At 51.3% G+C, this 14,742-nt stretch overlaps 2 protein-coding genes across 2 annotated transcripts in view; one reads left to right on the top strand and one right to left on the bottom strand.

Moving 5' to 3' along the window:
* Positions 1 to 7,811, bottom strand: part of LOC308131652 (uncharacterized protein) — a 49,399-nt gene extending 41,588 nt beyond the window's left edge. The window contains exons 1-5 of the mRNA XM_080498468.1: positions 7,693 to 7,811; positions 4,892 to 4,949; positions 4,055 to 4,210; positions 1,741 to 1,878; positions 1 to 100 (exon numbers count right to left, since the gene is read on the bottom strand). The exon at positions 1 to 100 is cut by the window's left edge and continues 14 nt beyond it. Coding sequence (XP_080354594.1) covers positions 1 to 100; positions 1,741 to 1,878; positions 4,055 to 4,210; positions 4,892 to 4,936 — 439 coding nt within the window. The 5' untranslated portion in view covers positions 4,937 to 4,949; positions 7,693 to 7,811. The remainder of the gene's footprint in view (positions 101 to 1,740; positions 1,879 to 4,054; positions 4,211 to 4,891; positions 4,950 to 7,692) is intronic.
* A 61-nt stretch (positions 7,812 to 7,872) lies between these two features.
* On the top strand, positions 7,873 to 14,638 carry LOC308131649 (uncharacterized protein). Its single transcript, XM_080498458.1, has 3 exons — positions 7,873 to 8,031; positions 12,164 to 12,584; positions 12,678 to 14,638. Exons 1-3 carry the CDS (start codon positions 8,025 to 8,027, stop codon positions 13,855 to 13,857), a joined length of 1,608 nt encoding a protein of 535 aa, XP_080354584.1. The 5' UTR covers positions 7,873 to 8,024; the 3' UTR covers positions 13,858 to 14,638.
* Positions 14,639 to 14,742: the final 104 nt, after the last annotated feature.

Here is a 14,742-nt window from a genome sequence, read left to right as displayed (position 1 = left end):
CCTCGTCTTTCTTTGCTAGCTGCTGCTCCAGTTCCTCCACCTTCTTCTTCAGCAGCACCACCTTCCCCCGGGTGGCCGGTTCTCCACCCTCTGATGGAGCCTGGTGGCAGGAGAACCGGAGAACATGAGAACAGGAGAACCGGAGAACATGAGAACCGGAGAACATGAGAACCAGAGAACTGGAGAACATGAGAACAGGAGAACCAGAGAACCAGAGAACAGGAGAACATGAGAACCAGAGAACAGGAGAACATGAGAACCGGAGAACATGAGAACCGGAGAACATGAGAACATGAGAACTGGAGAACATGAGAACAGGAGAACACCACCTACAAAAACACTGTACTACACCTACGTGAAACTACCGTTTGGAGTTGGTGGTGTTTCCTTTATTCAACCATCACCTGGTGGTGCCATGAACCAGGTCTAGTGTGTGTGTGTGTGTGTACCTTCTTGGTGTGTGTGGGGGTGCGTGTGTGTGTGTACCTTCTTGGTGTGTGTGGGGGTGCGTGTGCGTGTGTACCTTCTTGGTGTGTGTGGGGGTGTGCGTGTGCGTGTGTACCTTCTTGGTGTGTGTGGGGGTGTGTGTGTGTGTGTGTGTGTGTGTACCTTCTTGGTGTGTGTGGGGGTGCGTGTGTGTGTGTACCTTCTTGGTGTGTGTGGGGGTGCGTGTGCGTGTGTACCTTCTTGGTGTGTGTGGGGGTGTGCGTGTGCGTGTGTACCTTCTTGGTGTGTGTGGGGGTGTGTGTGTGTGTGTGTGTGTGTACCTTCTTGGTGTGTGTGGGTGTGTGTGTGTGTGTACCTTCTTGGTGTGTGTGGGGGTGCGTGTGTGTGTGTGTGTGTACCTTCTTGGTGTGTGTGGGGGTGTGTGTGTGTGTACCTTCTTGGTGTGTGTGGGGGTGCGTGTGTGTGTGTGTGTGTACCTTCTTGGTGTGTGTGGGGGTGTGTGTGTGTGTGTGTACCTTCTTGGTGTGTGTGAGGGTGCGTGTGTGTGTGTGTGTGTACCTTCTTGGTGTGTGTGGGGGTGCGTGTGTGTGTGTGTGTACCTTCTTGGTGTGTGTGGGGGTGTGTGTGTGTGTGTGTACCTTCTTGGTGTGTGTGGGGGTGTGTGTGTGTGTGTGTACCTTCTTGGTGTGTGTGGGGGTGCGTGTGTGTGTGTGTACCTTCTTGGTGTGTGTGGGGGTGTGTGTGTGTGTGTGTACCTTCTTGGTGTGTGTGGGGGTGTGTGTGTGTGTGTGTGTACCTTCTTGGTGTGTGTGGGGGTGCGTGTGTGTGTGTGTACCTTCTTGGTGTGTGTGGGGGTGTGTGTGTGTGTACCTTCTTGGTGTGTGTGGGGGTGCGTGTGTGTGTGTGTGTGTGTGTACCTTCTTGGTGTGTGTGGGGGTGCGTGTGTGTGTGTGTGTGTGTGTGTGTACCTTCTTGGTGTGTGTGGGGGTGTGTGTGTGTGTGTGTACCTTCTTAGTGTGTGTGTACCTTCTTGGTGTGTGGGGGTGCGTGTGTGTGTGTACCTTCTTGGTGTGTGTGGGTGTGTGTGTGTGTGTGTGTGTGTACCTTCTTGGTGTGTGTGGGTGTGTGTGTGTGTGTGTGTGTGTACCTTCTTGGTGTGTGTGGGGGTGCGTGTGTGTGTGTGTGTGTACCTTCTTGGTGTTTGTGTGTGTGTGTGTACCTTCTTGGTGTGTGTGGGGGTGTGTGTGTGTGTGTACCTTCTTGGTGTGTGTGGGGGTGTGTGTGTGTGTGTACCTTCTTGGTGTGTGTGGGGGTGCCGGGGCCCCCCTGCTGCTTCCTCAGCTCCTCCAGCTGAGACGTGAGCGACGTCACCTTGGCCTTGTTCTGGAGACGCAGCTTGGACAGTCTGGCTTCACCCGCCTCCTTCTCCACCTGAGCAACAAGCACCACGGTAAGGCGCTGCAAGGCAGCAAGGCCTCCCACTGGTCCCCGGCTCTTCAGTCAAACAAGTTAGACCAGAGTTTTTCAACCTTTTTGAGTCAAGACACACTTTTTTGTTTGTAAAACATCTGGAGGCACACCTCCACCTGAAGGTGTTAAAATGTTAAAATGTTAAACTCTGTAGCCTCTATTAACAATATAAAGTCTTTCTCATCAAAGTTTTATCAACAGGAATCCAGTAAATCCAGAAACAAGGACTTTTTTTAATAGTGCCTCCCTCAGTGTGAAACCTGGACCTGATGGATGAAGAGCTGAGATCCTGGTTTTCAAAAACTTCTCCATCACTGTCACTGACACAGTACTTTGATACAAGATGGTAGCAGGAGGTGGAGATGAACCACACTGACGTCTGTCACTTTACATTTCACCGGCAAAGTTCTGTGCTGCCCTCTAGTGGTGAAGAGTATTTATACACGATTACTCTGCAACACACTGTCGCTGTGAGATCAAAGGTTTTTTTAGAAAATAATGTGAAACTGGATAATTCCCCACGACTCAGCTGACGATCTGGAGGAAACACCAGAGGGTGTAGAACACTGGGCGACGCCTTACCGTGACCTCACACTCCCTTCTTTATTAGCAGGAAGCAGACTTTGGCCTGAAGGGTCAATATTTAACACAATGTGGGTTTTGTTTCCCCAGCAGGAGGTCATGTGACTGTCCACCGAGTCACATGACCTGGTTCTACAGAACAGTCCCCACAGCAGCTCACACCACTTGTAATTAGATTACTTAGACGCAGCAGCTGGAAGCATTGACATCACCGTGGGAGCAGCAAGTTTCGTTTTTAACAGGATTTACTTGTTATCGTTTACATACGAGAATTAATCCGTTTTTTATGATAAAACAGCTCAAGAAGGAAGGAAATGTGTGTTAAAAAGAACATTTCTGTGACACTAACTCATCATAACTCTTATAATGCTGAAAAGCCTCGTTTCCTTGTAAAACGTGACATTTGGAAGGAAGAAGCCTTTGTGGGATGAGCAGACGAGAGACGGCCGTCAGGTTTCGGCTGCTGAAGTTGTAAAACAGTCGTTCAACATTATCATGGACTTTCACTGGACAGACTCAGAACCACTGACCAACATCCTCAGGCTCACAGGCACAACAACAGGACGTGACAATCTCTCATGTTTAATGAAACGTGTGCAGATGTGATTTTGACCAGTTGCACAAAGCGGCACAAAGCGGCACAAAGCGACACAAAGTGACACAAAGCGACACAAAGCGACACAAAGCGACACAAAGCGACACAAAGTGACACAAAGTGACACAAAGCGACACAAAGTGACACAAAGCGACACAAAGCGACACAAAGCGACACAAAGCGACACAAAGCGACACAAAGTGACACAAAGCGGCACAAAGCGACACAAAGCGGCACAAAGCGACACAAAGCGGCACAAAGTGACACAAAGCGGCACAAAGCGACACAAAGTGACACAAAGCGACACAAAGTGACACAAAGTGACACAAAGCGACACAAAGCGACACAAAGTGACACAAAGCGACACAAAGTGACACAAAGCGACACAAAGTGACACAAAGCGGCACAAAGCGACACAAAGTGACACAAAGTGACACAAAGCGACACAAAGTGACACAAAGCGACACAAAGCGGCACAAAGCGACACAAAGCGGCACAAAGCGACACAAAGCGACACAAAGCGGCACAAAGAGACACAAAGCGGCACAAAGCGACACAAAGCGGCACAAGCGACACAAAGCGGCACAAAGTGACGCAAAGCGGCACAAAGCGGCACAAAGTGACACAAAGCGGCACAAAGTGACACAAAGCGGCACAAAGCGACACAAAGCGACACAAAGTGACACAAAGCGACACAAAGCGGCACAAAGCGACACAAAGTGACACAAAGCGACACAAAGCGGCACAAAGCGACACAAAGCGACACAAAGCGGCACAAAGCGACACAAAGCGGCACAAAGCGACACAAAGTGACACAAAGCGGCACAAAGCGACACAAAGCAGCACAAAGTGACACAAAGCGGCACAAAGATACACAAAGCGGCACTGGGCCTTCATAATGTTAAAAAGATGTTTCAAAGAGAACTGCAGGTTGTGGTAAGTGACGGAGGCCGACTTCACCTTCAGCTGCTCGTCCTTGCAGCGCAGCGCCGCCTCCTTCTCCCGGATCATCTCTTTCAGCTGACTGACCAGCTGTTCCGTCTGCGCCAGCCGCTCCGCCATCTCCTCCACTGCGACCTCTCCGCCCTGGGCGGCAGCGTGGGGAGAGCCTGGTCCCTGGGGGGTGACGATGTTCGAGGTGTTTAAACATCCCGCAGGCTGGCGGGTGTTCTGAGGGTGTGGTTCAGTTTACAGGCTTCCTGGTCGGGCGGCTCCATTATGGAACCAAATACTAGTCAGGATCATTTACAGGAGTTGGTCTTTGAATGAGGAACAGAATTTACTGAACAAGTTTTAAAAAAAGACTCTCCTGTTAAATATATAAAAGTATAAACAGAGTTTATCAGCAATGACTGAAATACTTAAAGTTAGGATGTGGGCGGGTCTTAGCGCTGCGGACAAGGCGGCACAACGGCAGCAACTGGAGATAAATGATCTTCAAAGAACCGACCCAGACGGTCTGGTTCCAGTTCTCCTGATCAATCAACTGTAGAAGCTTTCAGCCACAAAAAGGCTCATTTCTGCTCATGTGACCTGCACATTTTAATTCTAAACACTGAAAGCTGAAGATGATTCAAAATGTCACAATAATATAAATGACAAGTTCAAGTTTTCTTGTTTTGAATGTTTAGAATCCATTGATTTCTGCTGATTGTGAGAAACAGCAGGTCGACAAGACGCGACTAAAAGATGTGTGAAGTAAAACACACAAGTCGTCCAAACACTTGGGGAACAAGTGGAAAGAGCCGAAGCTGCAAATCGTCCCCGAGAGAACGCCTCATGTAGAACTGGACTTACTGCAGAACCAGGTTCTCCCTCGTCCCCGGAGAACCACTTCAGCATGGCGTCGTTCAGCCTGAAACACAAAAACACCAGGAGTCTGATACAATCTTAAGTGTCTCCAGAGGGAACCCTACCCTTACCCCGAACCCTACCCTGACCCTACCCTAACCTAACCCTACCCTAACCCTAACCCTACCCTTACCCCTAACCCTACCCTAACCCTACCCTAAACCCTGCGAGGCTGCAGGGAAAGTGAGCAGAAGACAATTCAATCATTTGGGGATTAAAAACAAAACTACGAGGTCGTAGTTAAAATGTCAGTATGTCATGACAAGGCAGAATGAAATGAAGCAGGAGGAAAGTACTACTGTACTACTGAAAGTAAAAAGTACCAATGAAGAGCAGCTCATGAAACCAGATGATAAAAAGCAGGTCAGTGTTGGAACGTCACAGGAAACATGAGACGATATTCAGTCGCTACGCTGAGCAGGAGTCATTTCTCATGGGTGCCCTGGCTTCCTGGCTAGGGTTAGGCCTAAACCCTACCCCTACCCCCTAAACCCTACCTCTAACCCTAAACCCTACCCCTAACCCTAAACCCTACCCCTAACCCTAAACCCTACCTCTAACCCTAAACCCTACCCCTAACCCTAAACCCTACCCCCTAAACCCTACCCCTAACCCTAAACCCTACCCCTAACCCTAAACCCTACCTCTAACCCTAAACCCTACCCCTAACCCTAAACCCTACCCCTAACCCTAAACCCTACCCCTAACCCTAAACCCTACCCCTAACCCTAAACCCTACCTCTAACCCTAAACCCTACCCCTAACCCTAAACCCTACCCCTAACCCTAAACCCTACCTCTAACCCTAAACCCTACCCCTAACCCTAAACCCTACCCCTAACCCTAAACCCTACCTCTAACCCTAAACCCTACCTCTAACCCTAAACCCTACCCCTAACCCTAAACCCTACCTCTAAACCCTAACCCTACCCCTAAACCCTACCTCTAAACCCTAACCCAACCCTAAACCCTACCTCTAACCCTAAACCCTACTCCTAACCCTAAACCCTAACCCCTAAACCCAACCTCTAAACCCTAACCCAACCCTAACCCTAAACCCTACCCCTAAACCCTACCCCTACCCCTACCCCTAAACCCTACCCCTACCCCTAAACCCTACCCCTACCCCTAAACCCTACCCCTACCCCTACCCCTAAACCCTACCCCTACCCCTACCCCTAAACCCTCCACAAGCTGAACACACCGAGCAAAATGGACGTCAAGTCAACGAAGCGTCTGTTGGGAGGTGGGCCGAGCAGAGAATCAACAGAGGGAGTGGCTGGTGGCATGTGGGGGGGGGGGGGGGGGGGGGGGGGGGGGCAAGCCCAGGACGGGGGTCCAGCCGGGGCCTGGTGAAACCTGGAGAGCACTGGCAGGGAGCAGGACACATCCACCCAGCCCACATCCACCCAGGCTGCTCCACCCAGCCTACATCCACCCAGCCCACATCCACCCAGCCCACATCCACCCAGCCCACATCCATCCAGCCCACATCCACCCAGCCCACATCCACCCAGCCCACATCCATCCAGGCTGCTCCACCCAGCCTACATCCACCCAGGCTGCTCCACAGCCTACATCCACCCAGGCTGCTCCACCCAGCCTACATCCACCCAGGCTGCTCCACCCAGGCTGCTCCACAGCCTACATCCACCCAGGCTGCTCCACCCAGCCTGCTCCACCCAGGCTGCTCCACCCAGCCTGCTCCACCCAGCCTACATCCACCCAGCCTGCTCCACCAAGGCTACATCCACCCAGGCTGCTCCACCCAGCCTACATCCACCCAGGCTGCTCCACAGCCTACATCCACCCAGCCTGCTCCACCCAGCCTGCTCCACCCAGCCTGCTCCACCCAGCCTGCTCCACCCAGGCTGCTCCACCCAGGCTGCTCCACAGCCCGGCTCATGTGACGCCGGAGGATTCAGGTCAAACTGGTTTGTCAGACATTCCAGAGTTCTGCTCCGTCTGGAGGTTCATCAGACTTTATACACATTACACACACATATATATACATATATATATATATATATATATATATGTATATGTATATATATATGAACCAGGTTCTACTGAGAACCAGACAGGAGGCTGTACCTGGAGTACTGTAGGGTCACGTCAACATCATGTTAACACAACAGCATGACGTCAACACTGTGATGGTTGGATGTATGACATGTTGGATGTATGACATGTTGGATGTATGACATGTTGGATGTATGACAGGCTGGATGTATGACAGGTTGGATGTATGGCAGGTTGGATGTATGACAGGTTGGCTGTATGACAAGTTGGCTGTATGACAGGTTGGATTTGCCCACAGGGCATTAATAAAGTGTAATTAAACAGATTACTGCAGCAGACATGCACAGACACGTGATTCTGTCCAAGTGTCTCCGGGGACATTAAAGTCCCTCCAGGTGTCTGACCGACAGGGACCAGGTGGACCAGGTGGACCAGGTGGACCAGGTGAACCAGGTGTGGACTGGAGCTTTTTAAAAGTTGCCCCCCTGAGGCCTGCAGGACAACAACTGCCCCCAACACGTCTTCGCTCCCTGGGGTTCCCCGAGGGGGGGTCGCGGGGCTCGAACCAGCGGGTTCCTAAGAAACAACGTTAATTCTCGAGACGCTAATCCCGACGGCTAACTTTGTCCAGCAGCTAAGCTACGCGGCTACATGCTAACTGGGCGAGCGCGCGCCTGCAGCGCGTGTCACGCGGCCGCCGGAGGCTGCGGGCGGGAAGGAGCTCACCCGGCGTCACGCCCGGAACACGTTGGCGAAATCCACCCGAGTTACATCTTAATTCCAGCAGCGGGGATCGAGATCTGCAGCCTTCACGTTTGTCAACAGACAACTGCGGTGAGGGGGAGTGACTGCGCATGCGCGCGGTCATGCCGGAAGCCGGAAGCCGGAAGCCGGACTCCCGTTGCCCCGGAGCTGAGAAGCCCGAAGTGGAGCGGAGGGACTGACACCCCGTTGAGGAGGACATCCCGGGGTAAACCCGGGTCCACCCGGGATAAGCCCGGGCCAGCGTCCAGCCCAGCCCGGGACCCGCATGGCGGCACGCGGCCCGACGTGTCAGTATGAACGGTACTTTGTTTACTGAGCTGCTGGACTGAACGATGATTTTCCTCTTCAACAGGCTGAACGGACAAAACACGTTTAGTCCTTTATTACAGGAAGTGGTGGCGCGAGACTTCCGGTCAGTTCAGGGTGAGCACGCTGGACCGCTGGAGTCTGGACAGGAGGGAGGATATCCAGAATCTATCTACAGTAGAGTAGAGTAGAGTAGAGTAGAGTAGAGTAGAGTAGAGTAGCGTAGCGTAGAGTAGAGTAGAGTAGAGTAGCGTAGCGTAGCGTAGCGTAGCGTAGCGTAGCGTAGAGTAGAGTAGAGTAGAGTAGAGTAGCGTAGCGTAGCGTAGCGTAGCGTAGCGTAGCGTAGCGTAGCGTAGCGTAGAGTAGAGTAGAGTAGAGTAGAGTAGAGTAGAGTAGAGTAGAGTAGAGTAGAGTAGAGTAGAGTAGCGTAGAGTAGAGTAGAGTATAATAGAGTAGAGTAGAGTATAATAGAGTAGAGTACAGTAGAGTAGAGTACAGTAGAGTAGAGTATAATAGAGTAGAGTAGAGTATAATAGAGTAGAGTATAATAGAGTAGAGTACAGTAGAGTAGAGTACAGTAGAGTAGAGTACAGTAGAGTAGAGTGGAGTTGAAGAAGTTGTTAAGACGATCTAGTCAAATGTTCCTTTTGTCTTCAGCTGTGAATCATGTTGTTGTATTAGTTTGATTGTACGACTGTCCCTATGAGCTGCAGTGTGATGTGCAGTACTATATACTGTATGTATATATACATATATATGGTATTGGTCTCTTCTGTATTTACTAATTTATTGTGCTACACTGGGACGTGTGTGTGTTGAATGACGATTAAAGCATTACGAGTTCAGCAGTAATGGTTCTATAGAGGCGACTAGTATTCATATTAGTATTCATATTAGTATTTATATTAGTATTCATATTAGTATTCATGTTTCTCACACTGTTTGAGCAACAATAGCAAACATCAGTCAGACTCTTCATCACAGCTGGAACGTCACGGTTCCTCTGTGCAGGAGAGTTTTAGAACAGCTGGAACGTCACGGTTCCTCTGTGCAGGAGAGTTTTAGAACAGCTGGAACGTCACGGTTCCTCTGTGCAGGAGAGTTTTAGAACAGCTGGAACGTCACGGTTCCTCTGTGCAGGAGAGTTTTAGAACAGCTGGAACGTCACGGTTCCTCTGTGCAGGAGAGTTTTAGAACAGCTGGAACGTCACGGTTCCTCTGTGCAGGAGTGTTTTAGATCAGCTGGAACGTCACAGTTCCTCTGTGCAGGAGAGTTTTAGAACAGCTGGAACGTCACGGTTCCTCTGTGCAGGAGAGTTTTAGAACAGCTGGAACGTCACGGTTCCTCTGTGCAGGAGAGTTTTAGAACAGCTGGAACGTCACGGTTCCTCTGTGCAGGAGAGTTTTAGAACAGCTGGAACGTCACGGTTCCTCTGTGCAGGAGAGTTTTAGAACAGCTGGAACGTCACGGTTCCTCTGTGCAGGAGTGTTTTAGATCAGCTGGAACGTCACGGTTCCTCTGTGCAGGAGAGTTTTAGAACAGCTGGAACGTCACGGTTCCTCTGTGCAGGAGAGTTTTAGAACAGCTGGAACGTCACGGTTCCTCTGTGCAGGAGAGTTTTAGAACAGCTGGAACGTCACGGTTCCTCTGTGCAGGAGAGTTTTAGAACAGCTGGAACGTCACGGTTCCTCTGTGCAGGAGAGTTTTAGAACAGCTGGAACGTCACGGTTCCTCTGTGCAGGAGAGTTTTAGAACAGCTGGAACGTCACGGTTCCTCTGTGCAGGAGAGTTTTAGAACAGCTGGAACGTCACGGTTCCTCTGTGCAGGAGAGTTTTAGAACAGCTGGAACGTCACGGTTCCTCTGTGCAGGAGTGTTTTAGATCAGCTGGAACGTCACGGTTCCTCTGTGCAGGAGAGTTTTAGAACAGCTGGAACGTCACGGTTCCTCTGTGCAGGAGAGTTTTAGAACAGCTGGAACGTCACGGTTCCTCTGTGCAGGAGAGTTTTAGAACAGCTGGAACGTCACGGTTCCTCTGTGCAGGAGAGTTTTAGAACAGCTGGAACGTCACGGTTCCTCTGTGCAGGAGAGTTTTAGAACAGCTGGAACGTCACGGTTCCTCTGTGCAGGAGTGTTTTAGATCAGCTGGAACGTCACGGTTCCTCTGTGCAGGAGAGTTTTAGAACAGCTGGAACGTCACGGTTCCTCTGTGCAGGAGAGTTTTAGAACAGCTGGAACGTCACGGTTCCTCTGTGCAGGAGAGTTTTAGAACAGCTGGAACGTCACGGTTCCTCTGTGCAGGAGAGTTTTAGAACAGCTGGAACGTCACGGTTCCTCTGTGCAGGAGAGTTTTAGAACAGCTGGAACGTCACGGTTCCTCTGTGCAGGAGAGTTTTAGAACAGCTGGAACGTCACGGTTCCTCTGTGCAGGAGAGTTTTAGAACAGCTGGAACGTCACGGTTCCTCTGTGCAGGAGAGTTTTAGAACAGCTGGAACGTCACGGTTCCTCTGTGCAGGAGAGTTTTAGAACAGCTGGAACGTCACGGTTCCTCTGTGCAGGAGAGTTTTAGAACAGCTGGAACGTCACGGTTCCTCTGTGCAGGAGAGTTTTAGAACAGCTGGAACGTCACGGTTCCTCTGTGCAGGAGAGTTTTAGAACAGCTGGAACGTCACGGTTCCTCTGTGCAGGAGAGTTTTAGAACAGCTGGAACGTCACGGTTCCTCTGTGCAGGAGAGTTTTAGAACAGCTGGAACGTCACGGTTCCTCTGTGCCGGAGAGTTTTAGAACAGCTGGAACGTCACGGTTCCTCTGTGCCGGAGAGTTTTAGAACAGCTGGAACGTCACGGTTCCTCTGTGCAGGAGAGTTTTAGAACAGCTGGAACGTCACGGTTCCTCTGTGCAGGAGAGTTTTAGAACAGCTGGAACGTCACGGTTCCTCTGTGCAGGAGAGTTTTAGAACAGCTGGAACGTCACGGTTCCTCTGTGCAGGAGAGTTTTAGAACAGCTGGAACGTCACGGTTCCTCTGTGCAGGAGAGTTTTAGAACAGCTGGAACGTCACGGTTCCTCTGTGCAGGAGAGTTTTAGAACAGCTGGAACGTCACGGTTCCTCTGTGCCGGAGAGTTTTAGAACAGCTGGAACGTCACGGTTCCTCTGTGCCGGAGAGTTTTAGAACAGCTGGAACGTCACGGTTCCTCTGTGCCGGAGAGTTTTAGAACAGCTGGAACGTCACGGTTCCTCTGTGCAGGAGAGTTTTAGAACAGCTGGAACGTCACGGTTCCTCTGTGCAGGAGAGTTTTAGAACAGCTGGAACGTCACGGTTCCTCTGTGCAGGAGAGTTTTAGAACAGCTGGAACGTCACGGTTCCTCTGTGCAGGAGAGTTTTAGAACAGCTGGAACGTCACGGTTCCTCTGTGCAGGAGAGTTTTAGAACAGCTGGAACGTCACGGTTCCTCTGTGCAGGAGAGTTTTAGAACAGCTGGAACGTCACGGTTCCTCTGTGCAGGAGAGTTTTAGAACAGCTGGAACGTCACGGTTCCTCTGTGCAGGAGAGTTTTAGAACAGCTGGAACGTCACGGTTCCTCTGTGCAGGAGAGTTTTAGAACAGCTGGAACGTCACGGTTCCTCTGTGCCGGAGAGTTTTAGAACAGCTGGAACGTCACGGTTCCTCTGTGCCGGAGAGTTTTAGAACAGCTGGAACGTCACGGTTCCTCTGTGCCGGAGAGTTTTAGAACAGCTGGAACGTCACGGTTCCTCTGTGCAGGAGAGTTTTAGAACAGCTGGAACGTCACGGTTCCTCTGTGCAGGAGAGTTTTAGAACAGCTGGAACGTCACGGTTCCTCTGTGCCGGAGAGTTTTAGAACAGCTGGAACGTCACGGTTCCTCTGTGCCGGAGAGTTTTAGAACAGCTGGAACGTCACGGTTCCTCTGTGCCGGAGAGTTTTAGAACAGCTGGAACGTCACGGTTCCTCTGTGCAGGAGAGTTTTAGAACAGCTGGAACGTCACGGTTCCTCTGTGCAGGAGAGTTTTAGAACAGCTTCTCTCTGTCTGCGGGACCTTCTGGACCTTCTGGACCTTCTGGACTGTTTGTGTTCAATGTTCTGATCAAGTCCTCATGTGTTCCAGTGTTTCCTGGACGTGTCCAGCAGCTGGGGGCCATGAAGGAGGAGCAGGAGGAGTCGGGGGTCACCCACGTGAAGGAGGAGGAGCAGGAGGAGGAGCAGCAGGAGGAGGAGGAGCAGGAGGAGTCAGGGGTCACCCACGTGAAGGAGGAGGAGGAGGAAGGTGTCACTACATTGTCCACTGTGTGTGTAAAATGTGAAGATGAAGATGAAGAGGAAGAGGAAGAGGAAGAGGAAGAGGAAGAGGAAGAGGAAGAGGAAGAGGAAGATGAAGAGGAGCCTCAGCCCGTCCAGATTCACACCCAGAGGCTGAAGGTTAAAGAAGAGCTGCAGGACTGGAGCTGCTCTGTGGAGCAGCAGGAGGCCAGGCTGCTGCTCATGAAGGAGGAGCAGGGGGAGGAGGAGGAGGAGGAGGAGGGGGAGGAGCAGGGGGAGGAGGAGGAGGAGGAGCAGGGGGAGGAGGAGCAGGGGGAGGAGGAGCAGGAGGCCACCTGGTTTTCAGTTGTTACTGTGAAAAGTGAGGATGAGGAGGAGGAAGAACCACCGAGCAGCAGCTGCTTCACGCAGGTGAAGTCAGAAGGTGACGGAGAATCCTGCAAGCCCGCCGAGGAGGAGGAGGAGGTGAAGATGGAGGAGGAGGAGGAGGAGGACTTCTCTGAGACTGACGTCAGCGATGAGGATGAGGATGAGGATGAGGAAGAGGGGAGCTGCTCCCTGTGCGTCCGGCGCCACGCCCCCCAGCAGCCGGTCCACAAGGAGGAGAAGCCGTTTGTGTGCGGCGACTGTGGGAAGACGTTCCGGCAGAGCTCGCAGCTGAAGGTCCACCTGAGGATCCACACGGGTGAGAAGCCCTTCAGCTGCAGCTCCTGCGGCCGCGGCTTCACGGACAGCTCCAACCTCAGCACGCACATGAGGGTCCACACGGGTGAGAAGCCGTTCGGCTGCGACGTGTGCGGGAAGAAATTCAAGCTGAAGTCGCACGTGAAGGCCCACATGAGCGTCCACACGGGTGAGAAGCCGTTCAGCTGCAGCTTCTGCGGCCGGGGGTTTTCAGTCAAAACCAACCTGGCCCTGCACGTGAGGAACCACACGGGTGAGAGGCCGTTCGACTGCGACACCTGCGGGAAGAAATTCAAGCAGCACTCGCACATGAAGGCCCACGTGAGACTGCACACGGGTGAGAAGCCGTTCGACTGCGCCGTCTGCGGGAAGAAGTTCATGCAGAAGTCGTACCTGAAGTCACACATGAGGGTCCACACCGAGGCCACGCCCTTCAGCTGCGAGCACTGCGGGAAGACCTTCAAGTTCGAGTCGTACTTGAAGTCGCACACGAGGGTGCACACGGGTGAGAAGCCCTTCGACTGCCACGTCTGCCACAAGAAGTTCACCCTGAAGAAGAACCTGCAGAAGCACCTGGGCGTGCACACGGGTGAGAAGCCCTTCAGCTGCGGCAGCTGCGGCAAAGGCTTCTCGGTGAAGACCAACCTGGACCAGCACCTGCGGGTCCACACCGGGGAGACGCCCTTCCAGTGCGACACCTGCGGCAAGAAGTTCAAGCAGAAGTCGCAGATGAAGGTGCACCTGAGCGTCCACGCCGAGGAGAAGGCGTTCGGCTGCGAGCGCTGCGGGAAGAGGTTCTCCAGGAACCTGCTTCTGAAAAGACACGTGAGAATCCACGCCGCCAGTAAAGACGCTTGACTGGAACCCGTCTGGGAAAAGAAACGGCGAGGAAGTGGTTTGGTTCCAAGAGTTTGTGGGAAAATGTGGCAAAGCAGAGGAACACAGGGACCAGCTTTGATCTCTAGACCACCTTTCATCTCTCGACCACCTTTCATCTGCAGGCTGTGGCGAATGTAAGATTATATAAGAACCACTGATTCTTAAACCTGGTTCATCATCCTGGTTTATCATCCTGGTTTATCATCCTGGTTTATCATCCTGGTTCATCATCCTGGTTTATCATTCTGGTTCATCATCCTGGTTTATCATTCTAGTTCATCATCCTGGTTTATCATCCTGGTTCATCATCCTGGTTTATCATCCTGGTTTATCATCCTGGTTTATCATCCTGGTTTATCAGCCTGGTTTATCATCCTGGTTTATCATCCTGGTTTATCATTCTAGTTCATCATCCTGGTTTATCAGCCTGGTTTATCAGCCTGGTTTATCATCCTGGTTCATCATCCTGGTTTATCAGCCTGGTTTATCAGCCTGGTTTATCATCCTGGTTTATCATGGTATCCTAATAAAGAAAACACTCAATTGAAATGATGTTACATTAAAATGTGTTTCTATCCAAACCCCTTCACTCCCTTTTTCTTTTTCTTTTACTTGTTGAACAGAAGCTTTTCTAATATTTTTTGTCGGCTGCTTTTAAAAAATGTAAATGTAAAACTTGTTTTTTCTCGTGTTCCCATTTCTGTGGTTATTCTAAGCGAGAGAAGTCGGAATGTTTGAAGTTCACTTGAATATGATAATAAACGAGCTGCTCATGAAACACGTCTCGAGTTTTTAAAGGTTGACGTTTGGACAAACCAAGGAAGATTAAGTTTGATTAACGTTTCTAAAGAGATGGAGGCCCGT

The sequence above is a fragment of the Blennius ocellaris genome (genome assembly GCF_963422515.1).
Source record: "Blennius ocellaris genome assembly, chromosome: 1".
Lineage (NCBI taxonomy): Eukaryota > Metazoa > Chordata > Actinopteri > Blenniiformes > Blenniidae > Blennius > Blennius ocellaris.
The sequence above is the reverse complement of the archived record's forward strand: the minus strand, read 5'-3'. Positions and strand labels throughout refer to the sequence as shown.